The following is a 17591-nucleotide window of genomic DNA, read 5'->3' as shown; positions in this document are numbered from 1 at the left end:
CCTTTGTCTGGTCTCATCCTCATCATCGGAATGTACGCCTTAGAAGCCATCGAATTCATCACCATGGTCACCTGCCTCCCATGCACCTTTAGCTTCTTCAAGTTTTGCTTCTCCACCTTCAGCTTCTTCATGTTCTGCCTCTCCACCTTCTACTTCTTCATGTTGTACCTCTCCACCTTGTGCTTCATGATCTGCTTCCTCTCTTTCTCCCCCATGTTGAATTCCTTCTGCCATTGCAACATTTGCTTCAACCTGTTCCACATCATCATTAATATCAAAATCACTATCATTGAAGTCACTAACAGTATCTTCCACTTTTTCTCTCCCAGTTCTTTCTTGCCCCTCCATAGCATGGACTGTTGTAGAGGTTGCAGTGACATTCAGTGTTGCAGAAGATGTCAACTTATCGATCTCTTCCAAGTTAAGATCATCCCAATCAATATCTTTCAAGTTACTATCATTCATTGTGGCATTGACACCCGATGACTCCACTCTGTCTTTACCATCTCTGACTGACCCATCACCAGCCTCATCAGCATCTCTGTTTGCTTCCATTCTATGCTCTTCACCCATATTTTCATTAGCCAAACCCTCATCATCTGCATGCCAACCAATAAGAAGGGGTCTTCTTCTGTTTCTAATATCCTTAGGCTTTTGCACTGGCATGGGGGTGTTTTCATCTTCCAACTCCTCGATCATAACATTACTGGGAACTTTCCTTGCTTGTTCCTCTTTCATATACTCCTCTAGCACCTCTTGTGCTGATTTAGTAACAATGTATATATGCACATAATTCCCTTCCCTTACAGCGTGATTTGCCATCTTCAATGTATCATCATCAGTTCGAAGCTTCTCTAGACTATCACCCAACTTCTCTACATCGGTTGTCCAAAGTAATCTGCAAATCCACTTATTCTTAACTCCTTAACATGAGCATCAATCTCTAGCAGGGATATGTATTCAACAGATACAAAATCCACAAAATCTAGTTCACCCCCAACATAAACAGTATGTATCCTGCCTCGTTCAAACTTGCTCCCATGATGATATTCGATTGTAAAATGTTGAGAACTTTCAACTGTCAAAAACAAGTAAGCACCAAATCAATTATATTGCTCAATGTCACAATTACCTTTCAAAAATGTGACAAGGGTTTTGCATGTCTTTTCTAAAGCCAAAGTTTAAACAGAAAAAAATCATCCATATAGCTGGAAAGTAGATTACTTATGATACAAGGGAGTAGCATCATGTTCATTTCTAAATCGACCTTCATCTTCGGGAACGAACGCAATTGCACTTGACAACCCTCACAATGGTCTGTGATCACCCTCAAACTCTGATCGCACTCAAAAGAGAGAGCTTGGCCAGAGAGATGATGGGTTTTCTTCTTTCTCCCTCAACACTCTGTCTCGGTTCTCAACTCTTTGTTCTTTCTCCCTCAACACCCACCGATTTCACTTAAACGACCCTCACACTGGTATTTGATCACCCTAAGAGCTTGATTTGCACTCAAAATCAGATTTTCACTGGTAAAAGAGAGAGCTTGGTGAGAGATAGTGAGAAAGACGAACGATTTCTAGTTTCTGGACAAAGGACTCTGTAAGTTCTTTCCTTTCTCTCCTCTTGTCTCCGATATTTGAAGTTTTCTCCTTTATTTTTTTTGTTTAATTTTAGTCCTCTCTGCTACCCATGTTTTCCCGCCCAAGCCACATCAGTCTTCTGTTTCGGTCACGTCAGAAAGGAGATGACACGTAGGGCGCCACGCCAACGTCGCTTGACGGCACAGTTGCGATTTGACGGTTTGTACTATCATGTTATACTTTTGAAATATTTTGTACCATCAAGTAGCAAAAAAAACTTTTTGGACCAACTTGATACATTTGTAAAACTTTTTGGACCACCAGTGTAATTAACCCTTATTTTAAAATAATGATTTTTGACACATGAGGTACTATATCTATTGAATGTTAAAAAGCACTATGAAGAGATAGTATTGAAAAGATGTGTCAACAAAAAATTTCGAGGTCTCCATTTCGATACCTAATGAGACTAACTATGCCCCTTTGTTAGTTATTTAGAATTTATTTTTTATTGTACTAGGCCTTGGACCTTTTTTGTAACCGAAAAATTCTCTTCTTATAGGGCTCATCTATATATGTACCAAGTGCACTTTTGTCCATACTAAACAAGTTCGTTACACTTAGCCAATTTCAATTTTGTGGTAAGAAGCACAAGAATGAACTCAGAATATATATTATTTTTAAGGGATAAATGTTCTAAATACGTGAAATAAAATTTCTCAAGGTATGATGAAAGAAATGGTCTAGATGCATCGCAAGACCAGGGGAGGAAATTAAACTTTATTAAAATAAATCAAAAGAGTAAAATGCAATTGCAAGAAATATTGACAAATAGGTTATTGGGATTCTGAATTTTATAATAGTTATAGATTGTAGATAAATAGATTTTTTTTATATATTATTTTTACTATGGATGATTCTGTAACATTACGAGATAGCTAAGAACAATTCGAGGATGGCTCATCGAAGTAAATACAATGTCCAACGAAATTTTGCACGAAGCCAAAATGGTGCATATGGAAAATGAGATTTTTAAGTTTCACATATCAAATGGTCGGATGAGTTTGAAATATCAAATGGGACCACGCATGCAAGTGATGACTTGGCTCCTATTTTCAGTCTAGTATCTACTTTGTTTCTTATCAAATGGGACCACGCATGCATGGTGACCACTGGCTCCTATTATCTAGTATTTACTTAACTTTGTGTTTAATTTTCCAGTTTCAGATAAGATTCACGGGTTAAAATGAGATAGATAGGAGGAAAGATATAGAAGCACGTAAAGTCCCATTCGTAAGAATAGAAATTAGGATCTCTTAGTCAAAATCGAGGATTGTGTCACATTGCTTTTAAATTTCATTAACTTGGAAAAGAGAACATGCCAGCCCAAAAAAAAGGAGGACAGGCGGTGGACCGCTATTTAAATGGCTATGGAGCACAAATATATATTATAAGAGATATATGTATCGTGTGAAAACAGCATATTAAGAGCTCAATGCACATGATAAAAGTGTGTAACAAGTAATGAGTCCAGATACATTTGAAGGATAACATGAGAGCTTTGAAAAAATAAAAAGTACTTTGTTGAATTTCATAATTTTATGATAATTAAATATAAATTTCAGTATATAAATTTTTGTTTGAAACTGTTTTATTTTTACTATACCAAAAATAAGCAAGATAACGACACATGTTAACTTAGTAAACGTGTTATTCATGAAGTCCCAACTTCCACGTGAAAATAGTCAATTTTGAATTTGTAAATGTTATTCATAAAGTCCCAAGTTCTTGTTCTCATTACCACCTGTAGTCATAACCATTTACAACTGATCTGATTTCTCATCTTATATTGCTACATATTGAGAAGTTTCCCACCAAAAAAGTATGTACCATAATTAATGGTATTTGAACAATTTTCTGCCCCGATATTCTAAATTATCTAGTCTCTAAGTTGTAATGAGTTGCACTAATTTCTTCCCTCTTTTAATTGATTGTATTAGCTAGTAACGATCCGTTCAAATTTTAGCAGGGAAGAGCTAGTGGCAGGAGCTCTAAGGGAAAAACGGCCCGGGAGGCTGCATGGGCAATAATGACAAGTGAGAACCCAAATGTGCAGGCATTCACAATCAAAGAGGGCAGCCCCATCACCGTGGACATCCGGCGCTGCCGTGTCCCGTTTCTTTGTTGATGACTGTGGTGTCATCACTAGGGTCTATGATTGCTAATGAAACGTGTTACTGAATATGATACTATAGGCATGAGAGCCCTCTCTTGAATGTGAAGAAATAAATGTTGCTTCCTTTTCGGTATATCTTAATCTGATGATTTATTATTTTCAGTTTATATTTGTTCCCGGTCTATTTCAAGTACATACATAAATTAATTTTGTTAATTTACTGTATACATGATCCGCGCGTTATCTGTGTGGAGATAACAAATTAAAATATGGAAATAAAAAGTGCGACATAAATAATAAACTGAAAACAAATGAATGATCCCAACGGATCATGAGAAACTTATTTAACTTTTGAAATATAAGAAAATAAAGATTAATGGACTTAGGAGGGAAACCGACAATCTGGTGGTAGAAAGGTTCTACTAGTTAATTGATTTTATCGAAGAAAGGCGTGATGTTAAGGCTATAGTCCCTTATGCAAAAATGTAATTGGCTATAGTCTTATAAGACATTGCAAAATGCACTTTGTTAAAGGGGAGGTAACAAGTCTTCGAGAGCCTCATGCAAAAATCCGCGAATTTTTGAACCGCGGGGGACCATGAACAGAACAAGCCGAATCTTGATTGCGTGTTTTAGATATTACTATAGCTGTTAGTTACAAAAATATATGGTGGCCATGAAAGTTTTGTTTTTTATGCAAGGGAACATGAAAAATGTGTTTTTGCTTCCACAATCTCCAAATTTTCTTCGTTTTCTGACGTGTATTCTGATAATCAGAGGTCTAATAGACCCAGCAATTTGAGCCGGATTGACCGACTAAAGGGTAAAATTTAGTTCTCTCAGAGTAGATTTTCTCTATTCATATAAGACTCGAATATGAGACATTTTTTAAGAGAAATATCACCGAACCATTTGAATTAATTTACGTTGGTGACTTTTCTTCATTTTCAATTATTGAACCCTCTCCTCCCGAGCCCCCACCTTTCTATAAATACCAAACATTCGTACCAAGAGTTGCTCAACACATCCATTCCATTTATAAGACACATAGAGGAAAGAGAGAGAGAAAGCAGCAGCAGTAGCAGCACATTTTGAGTTTGAATTATGGCAAGCATCGACAATCCTGGTGAGTTCTTTTGCTAGGTATAATTATTTGGAAATATGATGTGATCTCTCGTCTAATATTGCTATAAGACTTAAAGAGTTTCCCTCGGTTTCCAAATTGTCACTAAAGTTGTACATAGGATGTGTACTACTAATTCATTGTCGTGCTTGATCCATCAGGTGAAAAGCTTGCTTCTTTGCTCATTTATTTTATTATAATAACATGATCCATCATTGAAATTTTGACAGGGAAGAGCTCGTGGCCAGAGCTGGTAGGGAAAAATGGGGGCGTTGCGGCGGCAACAATAATCAGGGAGAATCCAAATGTGTTTGTGGAGATAATCCCCCCCTCTGTCACCATGATTACTAGCGACTACGGCTTCAATCGTGTCCGTGTCTTTGTCGATGATTGCTGCGTTGTCACCAGAGTCCCTACTATTGGGTAAAAAATCATGTTATAATGTGAATAAGCTCCTCAATATGTTAATTCGAGGAGTCGATCGCTCTTGAATGTGATGAAATAAATGTGGTTTGCTTCTGGATCTGTTTTAACATTTCGTCTTCATATATTTCAAGTATACTAAGTAGAAGAATGATGTGCCTTATATGTGAATATCTTATTATTTTACAGTTATAAATATCTTCAAAATAAAAAATAAATAAGTAAATTATCAATTTGGCCTTGAATGATTTCTTGGCAACACTTTAGCCCCGGGTACGTTTTGCCATCGATCAACATAACTTTCCCGATTACGTTATCCAAAATGATCCGGCTGTTAGTTTTGTCAACGAAATTGTGATGGAAGGCTGACCCAGAGGCTGATGGGGCTGATGAAACCTTGAAAACCAACAAGTGAGTGACGCGTGTAGAAAATTTCCATAGAAATAAAATAAAAATAATTATAAGATAATGATGAAGGGAGAGGGACAGTGGTATCCCCACCGGCATCAGTAGGCAGACCCCTTTCCTTGGCTGGTAAAGGTGTAAACGAGTTTACCCGAGTCCAAAATCTAAGAGGATCAAACTCACCTTGGTCATTTTCTCAGGTGTCATGCTGGATCTCGAGCTCAGTCAAGCCTAATCAATTGAGCTCAAGCTCGGCTCTTTATGCAACTCGGAGGCTCAAGCTCGAACTTGACAAGGTTCTGTCATGTGACGCAAAAGAGCTCTTACTCAACTCTACTTGAGAGCTCGAGCTCGTATGTATAGGCTCAGATGAGCACGAGCTTGTACAAGCTCGGATGAGAGCTAGGTCTCTTAGGACTCAAGACAAAACTAATAACAATAAACTTGTATCCGCATCCGACACGCTATATATTTCTATACATATGCGCATGTGTGTGCAATAGTAAAGCTGATCGGTTAGGCAAACGGCCTTATATCGAGCCACACTCTGTTGATCGGACTGTGGATTAGCAGCCCCATGGGGGACGTGGACCGAAGATCAATTAACTGCGGCAACTTAGGAGAAAAGATGAACAGTTTCATCTTTTCCCCAAAAAAATATCTATGTTTTAATTTCTAGAATATGATTATTATTTTATTCTCGAATTTTTTCAGGTTGTTATATTCCACGGCAGTATTCGATCACGTTATGGAAAAGTAGGACAGACTAAACACTTTAGGACTGAATTAACCAAACAGTTATACAGGCTAATCAATATATACATGCTCCATAAACATATGTCATGTACAAAAAGCGTCGGCTCGCGGCAATTATAATACACCTTTCCACTGTTCTCTCCCTTATAGAAAATACTAGTATATTTCACGTGCATTCAAAAAAATTAAAATATTTATGAATAGAAGTAATCTTTCCTTGCAATTGGGAATTTTTTTTTTCCCTGTTACAAAAGAGACGTATAAGCCTAGTACAAAGAGATAAAAATCTCAAATATCTAATAAATGGACATGGGTAGTCTATGAATATCAAATCTGTAACTTATTAGTTATCAGATGAGAGCGCGCGTCATCGCGCTACGCCCTCTTCGATTAATTAGAATCAATCTTTACTCTTACTTACTGAATGGTAAAAAAATTTCTAACATTACCTACCGGAAAAAAAAAATTCTAACATTCACTTTCTGAAAATGGATATTAAAAAATGATATCATAAATTAAAAGTCTTTTATCATGAGAAACTAATTAAGTGTTAATTAGAAAGAAGTTAACGATGGAGAGGTAACTTTAGATTTTTTTCTTATCCAACAAGGATAGAAAAAGAAACATTCGTTCCCTTAATCAAAAGTTACTGCTAATGATGTGTTCTTTTGTTTAATACAGAGTAAACTGTCATTTTCGTTCCTTCTGTTTTGTCCATACATCAATTTTGTCTCTGAAGTTAAACATCAATTTATGGTCATGCCCTCCACTCGCCGTGATGCAAAAATTAACGGCGTCAAAAAATGGGGTCACATGGCACGTTATCAATGGAGAAAATAAAAATGAAATTAAAACAATGAATTAAAAGTTTAAAAAAATTGAAAATCAAAAGAAATTAAAAAAAAAAAAAAGAAGATCATATAAAGCCAAACCGCAGACAATTGTCGAGGATGGCTGGCTTCCGGAGGTGGTAGCCACACTGGGGGCCACCAACCCCAGAATGAGGTCGATGGGGAGGCTACCGTCCCCCGACAAGCACCACCCAATTATTAAAAATTATTAGTGAGAAAGAAGCAATTTCATAGATCACCATCAGGTTCTAAATCGCAGCGGGGATTAGAAGAAAATAATGACATATGACAGCATTAGAATATTAGAATGTACCAGCAACGTCATAGTATAGTACTTAATTGCCCTGGGTGATATGGGTCATTAATTAGGCAAACCGTCTTCTTGCTCCAGAATGCACCAGAATGAAAAAGAAGAAAAAGAAAAAGTTGACAATTTATATGAAATCAATAAGAAGCTAGTTACCAAAGACTTCCGAATATATACGGAGTCTCTAAAACCGAATATATATGCAGTCTCCAAAACCATGAAACGGAACATTATAGACACAAAGAAATGGGTGAAAGAAAACGAGAAGGACAAGAATAGGGTCTACGACGATATAAGTGTCGAGGAAAACTCACCATGTATTGGAGAAATGCAGTGTAGTAAAAAAATAGAGATGATTTTATACGTACAGACAAAGAAAGAGGCTGAAAGCGTCTCTATATTTGGGAACAAAATGTTGACAGTGTGCTTTCACATTCATAGAAGACAACAATTTAGGGGGGAGAGAGAGAGATAGCGCACCCGGTGCCTATTAGAGAGGCAGAGAGGGTGAAATGGTGCAAGTGGCTCCTAAGAGAAAGGGACGGTGCAATTGGTAACCGTTTCAACATTTTCTTCTTCTTTCTTTCTTTTTTATTTTGCCACAAATAAATCAGTATTTCGAATTTTTCAGAAAGGTCCTTTATACTTTCAAAAAAAAAATCAAAAGGCATAATTGGTGTCCGTAAATGTGAAAATCTTTAAGTTTATGTCCATACGTGCGAAAATACTTAAATGATTTTCACTTATTTATTTGAGGTATAGATAATATTCTATATTATATTATCCCATGCGACCTTTTTCTTTCAACTAAAGAGTTTAAGTTTCATATATATATATATATATATATATATCTGTGTGTTAGTGTGTGTGATTTTTTTTCCGCTTGAATGTGGATAAGATTTGAAAAGGCCAACGAGAATGAGTTGCGCCACTTTTTTTTTTTCTTTTGTATGTCTTTGGTACGAATATAGTTAGATAGATTTTTGGGAATATAAATTTAACTAATAGAATTGTAAAGGATTGGTAATACACAGAGTTGGAAGGACATACTTATATTAATAATAAGATGAGAAAGGGTATGATAGTGAGACACTTCTTCCCATTGCTATTCGAAAGACACCTTTAAAATTATTGGTCATGGAGTTGGAAGGACACGCATATACTAATAAGATGAGAAAGGGCATGACAGTGAGACAATCATTCCCATTGCTCATCAAAAGACACTATTGAGATCGCTGGTCATGTCAATGTACAACAAATAGTAAATTAGAAAATATGTATAAATAATTAAAGGGTAGAATGAGAATTATAAAATATATAAAAGGGTAAAATGGGAATAAAGGGTAGAATGGGAATAAAGGATAGAATGAGAATTGTGAAATGTATAAAATGATAAAATGGGAATTATGAAAATTTGGAGAAATATTTTTTGAGCTCCGTACTTTTATATATGTTTACTTAGCATATCTAATCCTATTTGGCAGGCACTTTTATTATATAAAATGATAAGGATATGATTTTACGTTTGTGCTGTTTGTTTCTAATATTGTTTTCAAGATGTAATTAACAAAGACAAAGGGAAAAATATACCTGCACTCAGTTTTTATTTTCCCTTTAAAAAAGATGAAATCTTATTTTCTTCTGCTTCTTATATGTGCAATAATTAGAATTTTTTAAAAAAATTTATGGCGTTTGCTTCAATCTGAAGTTTGTTTCTGTAGAACGATAAATTATTGCAAGAAACATGCAGAAATTATTTAGTGTCATTTTCATGATCATACATGATTTTTATTATTTATGATCAACATAGGCATGGACTAATGGATGGATTCACAGTGCAAACAATTGCATCATGTTAAGCAGAAGCCAGGTGAGGTATTCGGTCGGATTGTTCGCTCTCCCAAAAGCTGGATATATAGTAAAGGCGTCGGATGAGCTGGTGGACGCAGAACACCCGTTACTCTTTAAGCCCTTTGATTATGCCGAGCTCCTTAAATTCTTCTGCACCGAGTATCTGAAGGGAATTGACTCATCTCTCAAGGCTTACTGTGGTGCCAGGCAACATCCTAAAAGAAAGGACTTCCAGTGTTTTGTTTCAATTGTGCATTTGGTAATTGTATTTTGTGTGAAGTGCTGGATAGTTTAGGATTCAAGAAAACCATCCATTTTGTCATATGCTACTTATTTATATTTGTATTTATCTGCAAATATAAAAAACTGGTAGCATATATTTAGTGTTCTAAGAATATATGTAATCTGATATCTTCATGTATCTATTGGATGATGATTCAAATATAGTATTGTTATAATTGTAAACTAAATTGTGTGCATTTTTCTAAATATACCTACTATAACATTGATTCAATTAAATCGTGGTAACCGCAGCGAAGCGCGGCGGGTCCATACTAGTAGCGATCAAGTGTGACATACATGAATGGATATCTAAAAGTTCAATTTAATATATTTCTGATTTTATTTAAAATTGATTTAAAAAACTAAGACTTTCATAAAGTAAAATTTAATCTTAGTTCCATGCTTTTTATTTCATAATCAATTATATAGAAATCGATTGCTACAATTAATACCTACGTTATTACCATATATCCCTGCTCAAAAAATAATAAGGAACATTAATAAGAGGTAATAAAAATCCTATTGAAATCTTTCCATATATATTGGTGATATGTACCATCACTCTGATTTGCACATATATATCCATATTGACATTCATGACTCAAGAACAAATGATGGTTCATGTCCTTTAGGATTCTCTCCAATCTATTGATGGTAGTCATCTATGAAATGGAGATTCCGATAATATGAGATAAAGATCACATGGTGAGCATTCTCATCATCAATGCAAATGTGTTTTTCCTACTTTTTTCTCTGAATATCATGGATTTCATATACTATTCATATGCACACATAAGTATAGGTCATTTTTTTTCGAGTTTGAATTTAGGTTGAGACCATCCTCTATGAAGGTAAAATACACATTATTCTGATTTTCTTATTGTCTAGATATAGATTTATATGTCGAACTTATAGACAACATAAGTGTCCTTTAATCTATAATATCAAATTCGGTTACAATATTAGAAGAGCATATTGTAAATTAATCTCTTCTAAAGTATCCTTTTATCTATTTTGCCAATATTTATACATTCAAAACTTTTTTATTCTCTTTTTTTGTGAAGTTATTTAATAGATAGATATTTTGTCATTTTTTGAATCAATTATTATATGTAAATCGATGCTATAAGAAATAAAATTTCTTCTATATATAAACATTTGTTTCCTGCATTATCAAGATTAATCCTAAAATGAGGATATATAAAAGTTTTTATGAATTTATTAGATTTTGTAGAAGAGTTCAAGCATATTTTGGAAAAAAAGAGGAAACATAAATTAGATATGAAATTGCTCCTATGAAACTACTTTATGATTTGGAAATGATATAAAATATAAATCACGCTATAGAAACTTTAATGATTTTTTCTTTTTTCATTCATATATTTTATTAGATATATTTCAAATATATTGTAGGAACATATGATTTAATCTTACTAAGAGTTTAAAGTTAGAACTTAAATAAATCTTTGGGTTTTCTTAGAAGAGTTTATGTTTATATCGAAAAGTGTAATGATATATAAAATTATAAATTATATAGACAAACTCCTAGAACTAAAACTATGAATTAACTCTTAACAATATTCAAATAAATTTTATGATTACAATTACTAAATATTAGAATGACTAGTGCTACATCTAAAGAATTATAACATATGAAAATGAATGATAAATATCATTGAATTTTGTAAACTTTTCTATAATTTGTCGAAGGGAAAAATAGAGAAATTATTTTATCTACAAAATATAAGTAATATAACATACATATATATATATATATATTCATATCTATCTATGTATTAGTAAAGTTCTCCCAAACTTTAATAAATGGGTTCAAATTAATCAATTTATATATCAATTTGGAGATAATAATACAAAAATATTTAATGATTTCAAAATAAAAATCTTTGAAAAGGAAAAATTTATGAATTATTCATGCATTATATGAACAATTTCATATGTGAAAGAAATATTTAAACAAGGATAAATATGGTTAGTGAGAGATCTTATTTTATTTTATTTTTAATGTTTTGCTATGATTTATGAGAGGCATCCAACTCCCCAACCATAATAGAGATAGAGATCCTAAAATTATTGCTAAAATTATTATGTCCTCCTTTTGACTGTCATTATATCCTTTATTTTTTTTATTTGATTTCAAATGTCTTCTTTTCTGAATTATGAACAATCATGGTCATAGCTAGCTACACTAAGTTGTCGCTTCCAATTTTTTAATACATGTAGGATATTAATTGACATACTACGCAATCAATATTATTATTAATTAATTTTGAATCCAAACATATTATACATAATTTCCTTCTAATTTTTTCTAGTTAAAAACTTATTCAGAAAGTCATATGCAATAATCACATTCTTGATTCATTTATTTAAAAATGAAAAAGAATATAAACTAATTTTTAATATTTGATTTATGAAACAAATTTCATTTAATCAACCCATGTAAAGCACAGGCAAATAACTAGTAATATACAAAATAAAACAACTAAGTTCTGAAGTAGCTTGTTCCCTTTTAGAAATAGTTTGTTTCCTTTTCCTTCTCGGTTCTGACTGACAGAATCAATCAAGAACACAATATATGAGGGGAACTTTGATTCATTTCTTGTTTTGACATAAAGAATGATTGAGAAAAGACAACGTGCGAGGGAAACAAAAGGGTGGTTGGAGATGAGGATGAGTTGGGCGGCCAGTATTTATTTTTTATATTAAGGGAACTAATAGTTTGACCGTGTGTAGGGCAGCAAACTAAATTATAGATAAATAAAGGAAAAATTACACATTTTAGTCTTGTGAATTTGGTTACTTTCTAATTTAGCCATTTGCTTTTTTTTTTTTAATGATTTACATCCTGTACTTTTATTACTTTTTTTAGGTTTAGTTTTTTTTCTTGGTTCGTATTCGTTCAATAGCTATGATTACTTTTCTATTAACATTCTTTTACCAAAATATTTATTATAAGAAACAATATGTTCAATGTTAACGAAAAGAAAAAAAAAGGAGAATTAGGATAAAAGAAGTAGCAATGAAAGGTTGAAAACCAAAAATAAATTTTTTTTTTCTAATAAAAGATTTGATGAAAGGATAGAAAATCAGGGGGTATTGAATAAAAATAGATCAAGAAAAGGATAAACAATTGAAATAGAAAAAATTCAAAGTTATAGGATCCAAACTATAATAAAAGTAACAAAATGATTTAAAATTTAAAAGGAAACGAATACATAAATTCAAATGTATACTTCTCCATAAGTAAAAGCAATTAGGGTATGTTTCCTTAAGGATTAACCCAACTGGCGACCTTGGATCACTTAAAATTAATCTAAAACATTTTTTTTTGGCGTACAAAAGAGGTTAAATGAAGACGTATGCTATTGCAATAATGCACCCCTTTTTCTAATCTAAAAACTTCTTTATTATGCATAATACCATCAATTCACCATAGAATTTTCCCTTAAAAAATAACATAATCATATTATTGTTATAGAATTTTCCCTTAAAAAATGCCATATTCTTGTTCTTGTTATCATAAGGACGTCTCTTATGCCTATATATGACTGATTTTCTCTTGGCAAGTTGCCACCTACCTAACAAAAGAAAGAAGTAGGACCAACAAAGTCGTCAAAAATGGCTTCCATTCCCCAACAAACCAAACTCCCATTCATTGACTTCAGCAACGGACGCCATAAGCTGAGCCCCGAGGATCCCAAATGGGCCGCCCTCAGGACCCAAGTGAGGCGAGCTGCTGAGGAATTCGGGTGCTTTGAAGCTCGTTTCGATGGAGTCCCCCCAGATCTTCAAAATATTTTGATAGGATCACTGCCGGAGCTGTTCGACCTACCGCTGGAGATGAAGCTGCAAATCTTTTCAAGTAAGGCATTTCATGGGTACCTGGGGCAGTTTCCCGCAATGCCATTATACGAGAGCTTGGGTATCGACTACTCTGATCAGCATGAAAAGGTAGAGGAGGCAGTGAGGGCTTTGTGGCCTCAAGGGCATCCAACTTTCAGGTATATAATAAAATTTTTTTTTTCAATTATAAGGGATCCATGAGCTTAGTACAATGAAATAGAAATTCTATAACTAATAAAATTGTCAGGTATGTCATATTAGAAACGTCAAAAGCAATGTCAGCCAAAAAAAATGCCAAAAGCAATTATTTAAAAAAAGGGGAAGTCTGAGAGTATAAATATGCCTTGTCTTGGCAGTAAAACAGTACAGTCCTATTCGGATAATCTGTCAACGTTGTACCGGATCGTTAGAAGGATGATCTTGGAGAGTCTCAGTCTTGAAAAATATATAGAGGAACATCTAAGCACCACATATTACCTTCTTCAAGTCATGAAATATAAAGAACCGCAGACACCTGTAAAAAAGTTAGGAGTACACGAGCACACGGACAGGAACATGATGACGATACTGCATCAGAACCAAATCGATGGGCTTGAGATCCAGAGGAAAGACGGGGAGTGGATCAGTCTTCGACCCTCGCAGGAGTCGTTCATAGTTGTGATTGGGGATTCTCTTTATGTAAGTTTCTTTTAAAATGAAATTGCTTTTTGTCCTTTAAAACAGGTTCCAAAAGTTGTATGCCAAAATAAACGATTGCATTTATAATTTTCGGTGAAAAAAATTTGCATTTTCAGCTGTTCATAAAATTTGGCCAAAACAAAGTTGTTCGTAAAATAATGCTTAAACTATTTTTCATCCAGCGCGTTATACAGAATTACGTGCACATTAATTTGTACAAATTTTAATATAAAAAGTATTAGATTAAATTATAACAAATTTCATTAAACAGGTTAAACAGTTTTTAATTTTCATAGATTAATTCTTTTTATAGAATCTAGACTATTCAAATAGTTTTTTTCTCTGTATCATTTACATATTATAAAGGTTTTTAATTAAATTACAATCATCATAATCATTTTATAACATTTCGTAATCTGATTAATTAATAAGATTATCTCTACTATGTACTCCTGTTTGCTAGTTTTTAATTTACATTAAGTGTATGCAATCCTCCTTGGTAGGCAATTTTATTATAAGAAATGATAATGATATGACTTTGTGCCGTTGGTTTACAATATTGTTTTTTCGAAAGTAACTTAATCCAGACAAACTTAAGGAAATACCTGCACTAAAAAAAATATTTTAATAGAAAATTAGGAAATCTTTATTTTTCTTTTTCCTCTTATATGAGCAATACGTAGGCAATTCTTTTTTATGCCGTTTGCTAAAACCTGCAGGTTCTTTCTGTAGAACAATAAACACTACAGGAATAGTGTCTTAAAGAGATGAAATTTTGAGATAGAATGAGGTTGTTTCTATTTTGAGACATAAATTTTAAAATTGAGACGCAAAATTCTATCTACCATCCGATAGACAAAAAAAAAAGACAAAAATTTCCGTCTCATTTTTTGAGATAGATTAGGAGACGGAAAATATTGTCTCTTAATATGGAGACGACTTTCCGTCTCTACTATAGAGATAGAATTTTGAGATGAAACGAATGTGTCTCAATTTTGAGACGAAAAATTTTAATTGAAACAAAAAATTATGTCTATCATCAAAGAGACGGAAAATAGGATGTAGAACTCCGTCACTTTTTTTAGACGGATTAGGAGATGGAAAATTCCGTCTCTTAATAATGAGACGAAAATAACTGTCTCAAATTCTCGTTTGTATCCACATGAGACGAAAATTTCTATCTCAAATCTCCGTTTCTATGGATTCAGATACTTCTTTTAAATTGGAATATTTATTTCTTTTTTTTTCTCTTCTTTCATTCCGAATTTTTCTTCTTCACCTCCTAAAAAACCCAAAAGTCCTCTAGGGTTTCATACTTTGAAAATTATATAATTTGATCACTCGCATATTAAATGCATCAAATAAGTTATTAATTGCGCCTATTAGTTTTGACGTTGAGTGCAAATGAGATTACAAATAGCTCGGTATATAAATATAAATTATAAAGAAAGTCAATATAAAAGTTTCAAAAATTATTAAAATAATAGAGATGAATATTGATTGTACATTAAAATTTTCGTAAATAAAATAATAAATAAATTACATACAAAAGATTAGTAGTATCAGGAAAAAATGTACAAATTACAATAAAAGTTTTCCGCCTCAATTGCTATCTCTATAAGGTTGACTTCCCGCAATGAAATATTGCTACAGAAACATACCCAAATTTAATTGTATTATGTAATGTCATTTTATTAATTACTATGGATTGTATTGTATGTTTATGATCAAAATAGGCATGGACAAATGGACGGGTTCACAGTGCGAACCATCGCGTCATGTTAAGCGGAAGCCAGGTGAGGTATTCGGTCGGACTGTTCTCAGTCCCAAAAGCTGGATATATATTAAAGACACCAGATGAGCTGGTGGACGCAGAACACCCGTTACTCTTTAAGCCCTTCGATTATGCCGAGTTCCTTAAATTCTACTGGACCGAGTACGTGAAGGGAGCTGACTCTTCTCTCAAGGCTTATTGTGGTGCCCTGTAACATCCCAAAAGGAAGAAGATATTTGATGTACGTAATACTGCTGGTGTTATCGTGATTCTTTTGTATGCATACTGGATGTAATTTTTCTTCCCTGATTGGACAATAACATGCGCGATGTAATTTGATTTGCCTGTTAACTAGGAGGCATTTACCCTGATCATGGACCAGAGTTCTTTTAAGCCTGAGGTGGGACTTTTTTTTAGTAGGGATTTTTTTTTGTCAATGATATTATGGATGTCAACGTATTGATTGAACTTAGTCATGTTCGGCTGTCGTTTCGGCCCTTATCACGAGGTAATCTCAATGGATTTTGTTAGGGATCTGGTTTTGGGCCCGTTATCCTGTGGGCCATGAAGGCCTCTGAAGTCCGCTAAGGGGCGAAACTCCGCTGGGCTTAGCGGAGCCCAGTGAGGGCCCGACAAAGCAAGCGGTTTGCCTGGGTCAGTGTGGAGCCCGAGTATCTTTCCTGATTTAGGGAGATACAATATCTGGGCAATATATCAAGAATCCTATTGAACAAGGTAACAAATATCTTCATGATCATGTATAAATATCAGGGTATGTCCGTTGTCTACGATAAACATATTACTGCTCTCGTGAGAACCCTGGTCAACTTGAGCATCGGAGAGGAAAATTGGGCTACCACCCCGATCTTTCCCTTTTTGCAGGTTGTTCGAGAGCACGAGGATCACACGTGGATTCAGCCCGAATAACAAGTTCGTAACATTGTCACCATCTATGGGAACAGTATGCCAAGTTTAGGCTCTTGCCGGTTCTTGTTCGTGTTTGGGCATTTCAAAGCTACAAGAGATGGTTGTGACTAGAAGTCAAGGAAATTCGAGAGTAAACACCTGGAGATAGCAGGACCTTCAATCACCCTCCGAATGATGCGCAACTCCCCAAAGCTGCTTCAAGTATAGTAGGTGGCATTCTACCCTCTCAAGCCCTTGATCAAGATGAACAACTGATCAACAGCCTTCCCGAGGCTCCTAGGGCGGAAGTCCGCGCCTTGATCAAGTGCCAAGAGGATACTTTAGCCAAGATGATCATGGAATAGATGAGGGGGTCGGAGGAGGATTCTCAATCGTCCCGCATGCTTGGTCAGCTCGGGTACTCGGAATCTCTCGAGAAGTAAAAGAAGGTGTTGAAGGAGAAGAGTGCTTCTTGGCCTGCGGAGCTACTCCTAGCCACAATAACGGCTCCAACCTTGTTGACACCAAAGAAGATCAATAAGATAATCGAGGAACGCTTTGCGAAGATTGAGAGGAAGAGGATGGGGGTCCCTGTGTTTAACTCCGATGTTGCTC

General features: G+C 34.3%; 1 protein-coding gene across 1 annotated transcript; it reads left to right on the top strand.

Annotated features, from left to right (window-relative positions):
* Positions 1-13317: 13317 nt before the first annotated feature.
* On the top strand, positions 13318-16533 carry LOC116207299 (probable 2-oxoglutarate-dependent dioxygenase AOP1). Its single transcript, XM_031540206.1, has 3 exons — positions 13318-13776; positions 13975-14296; positions 16033-16533. The coding sequence occupies exons 1-3, from the start codon at positions 13394-13396 to the stop codon at positions 16282-16284; spliced, it is 957 nt and encodes a 318-aa protein (XP_031396066.1). The 5' UTR covers positions 13318-13393; the 3' UTR covers positions 16285-16533.
* The last annotated feature ends 1058 nt before the right edge of the window (positions 16534-17591 follow it).

The sequence above is a fragment of the Punica granatum genome, chromosome 5, assembly GCF_007655135.1.
Source record: "Punica granatum isolate Tunisia-2019 chromosome 5, ASM765513v2, whole genome shotgun sequence".
Taxonomy (NCBI): Eukaryota; Viridiplantae; Streptophyta; class Magnoliopsida; order Myrtales; family Lythraceae; genus Punica; species Punica granatum.
This window is presented reverse-complemented; position numbering and strand designations above follow the sequence as displayed.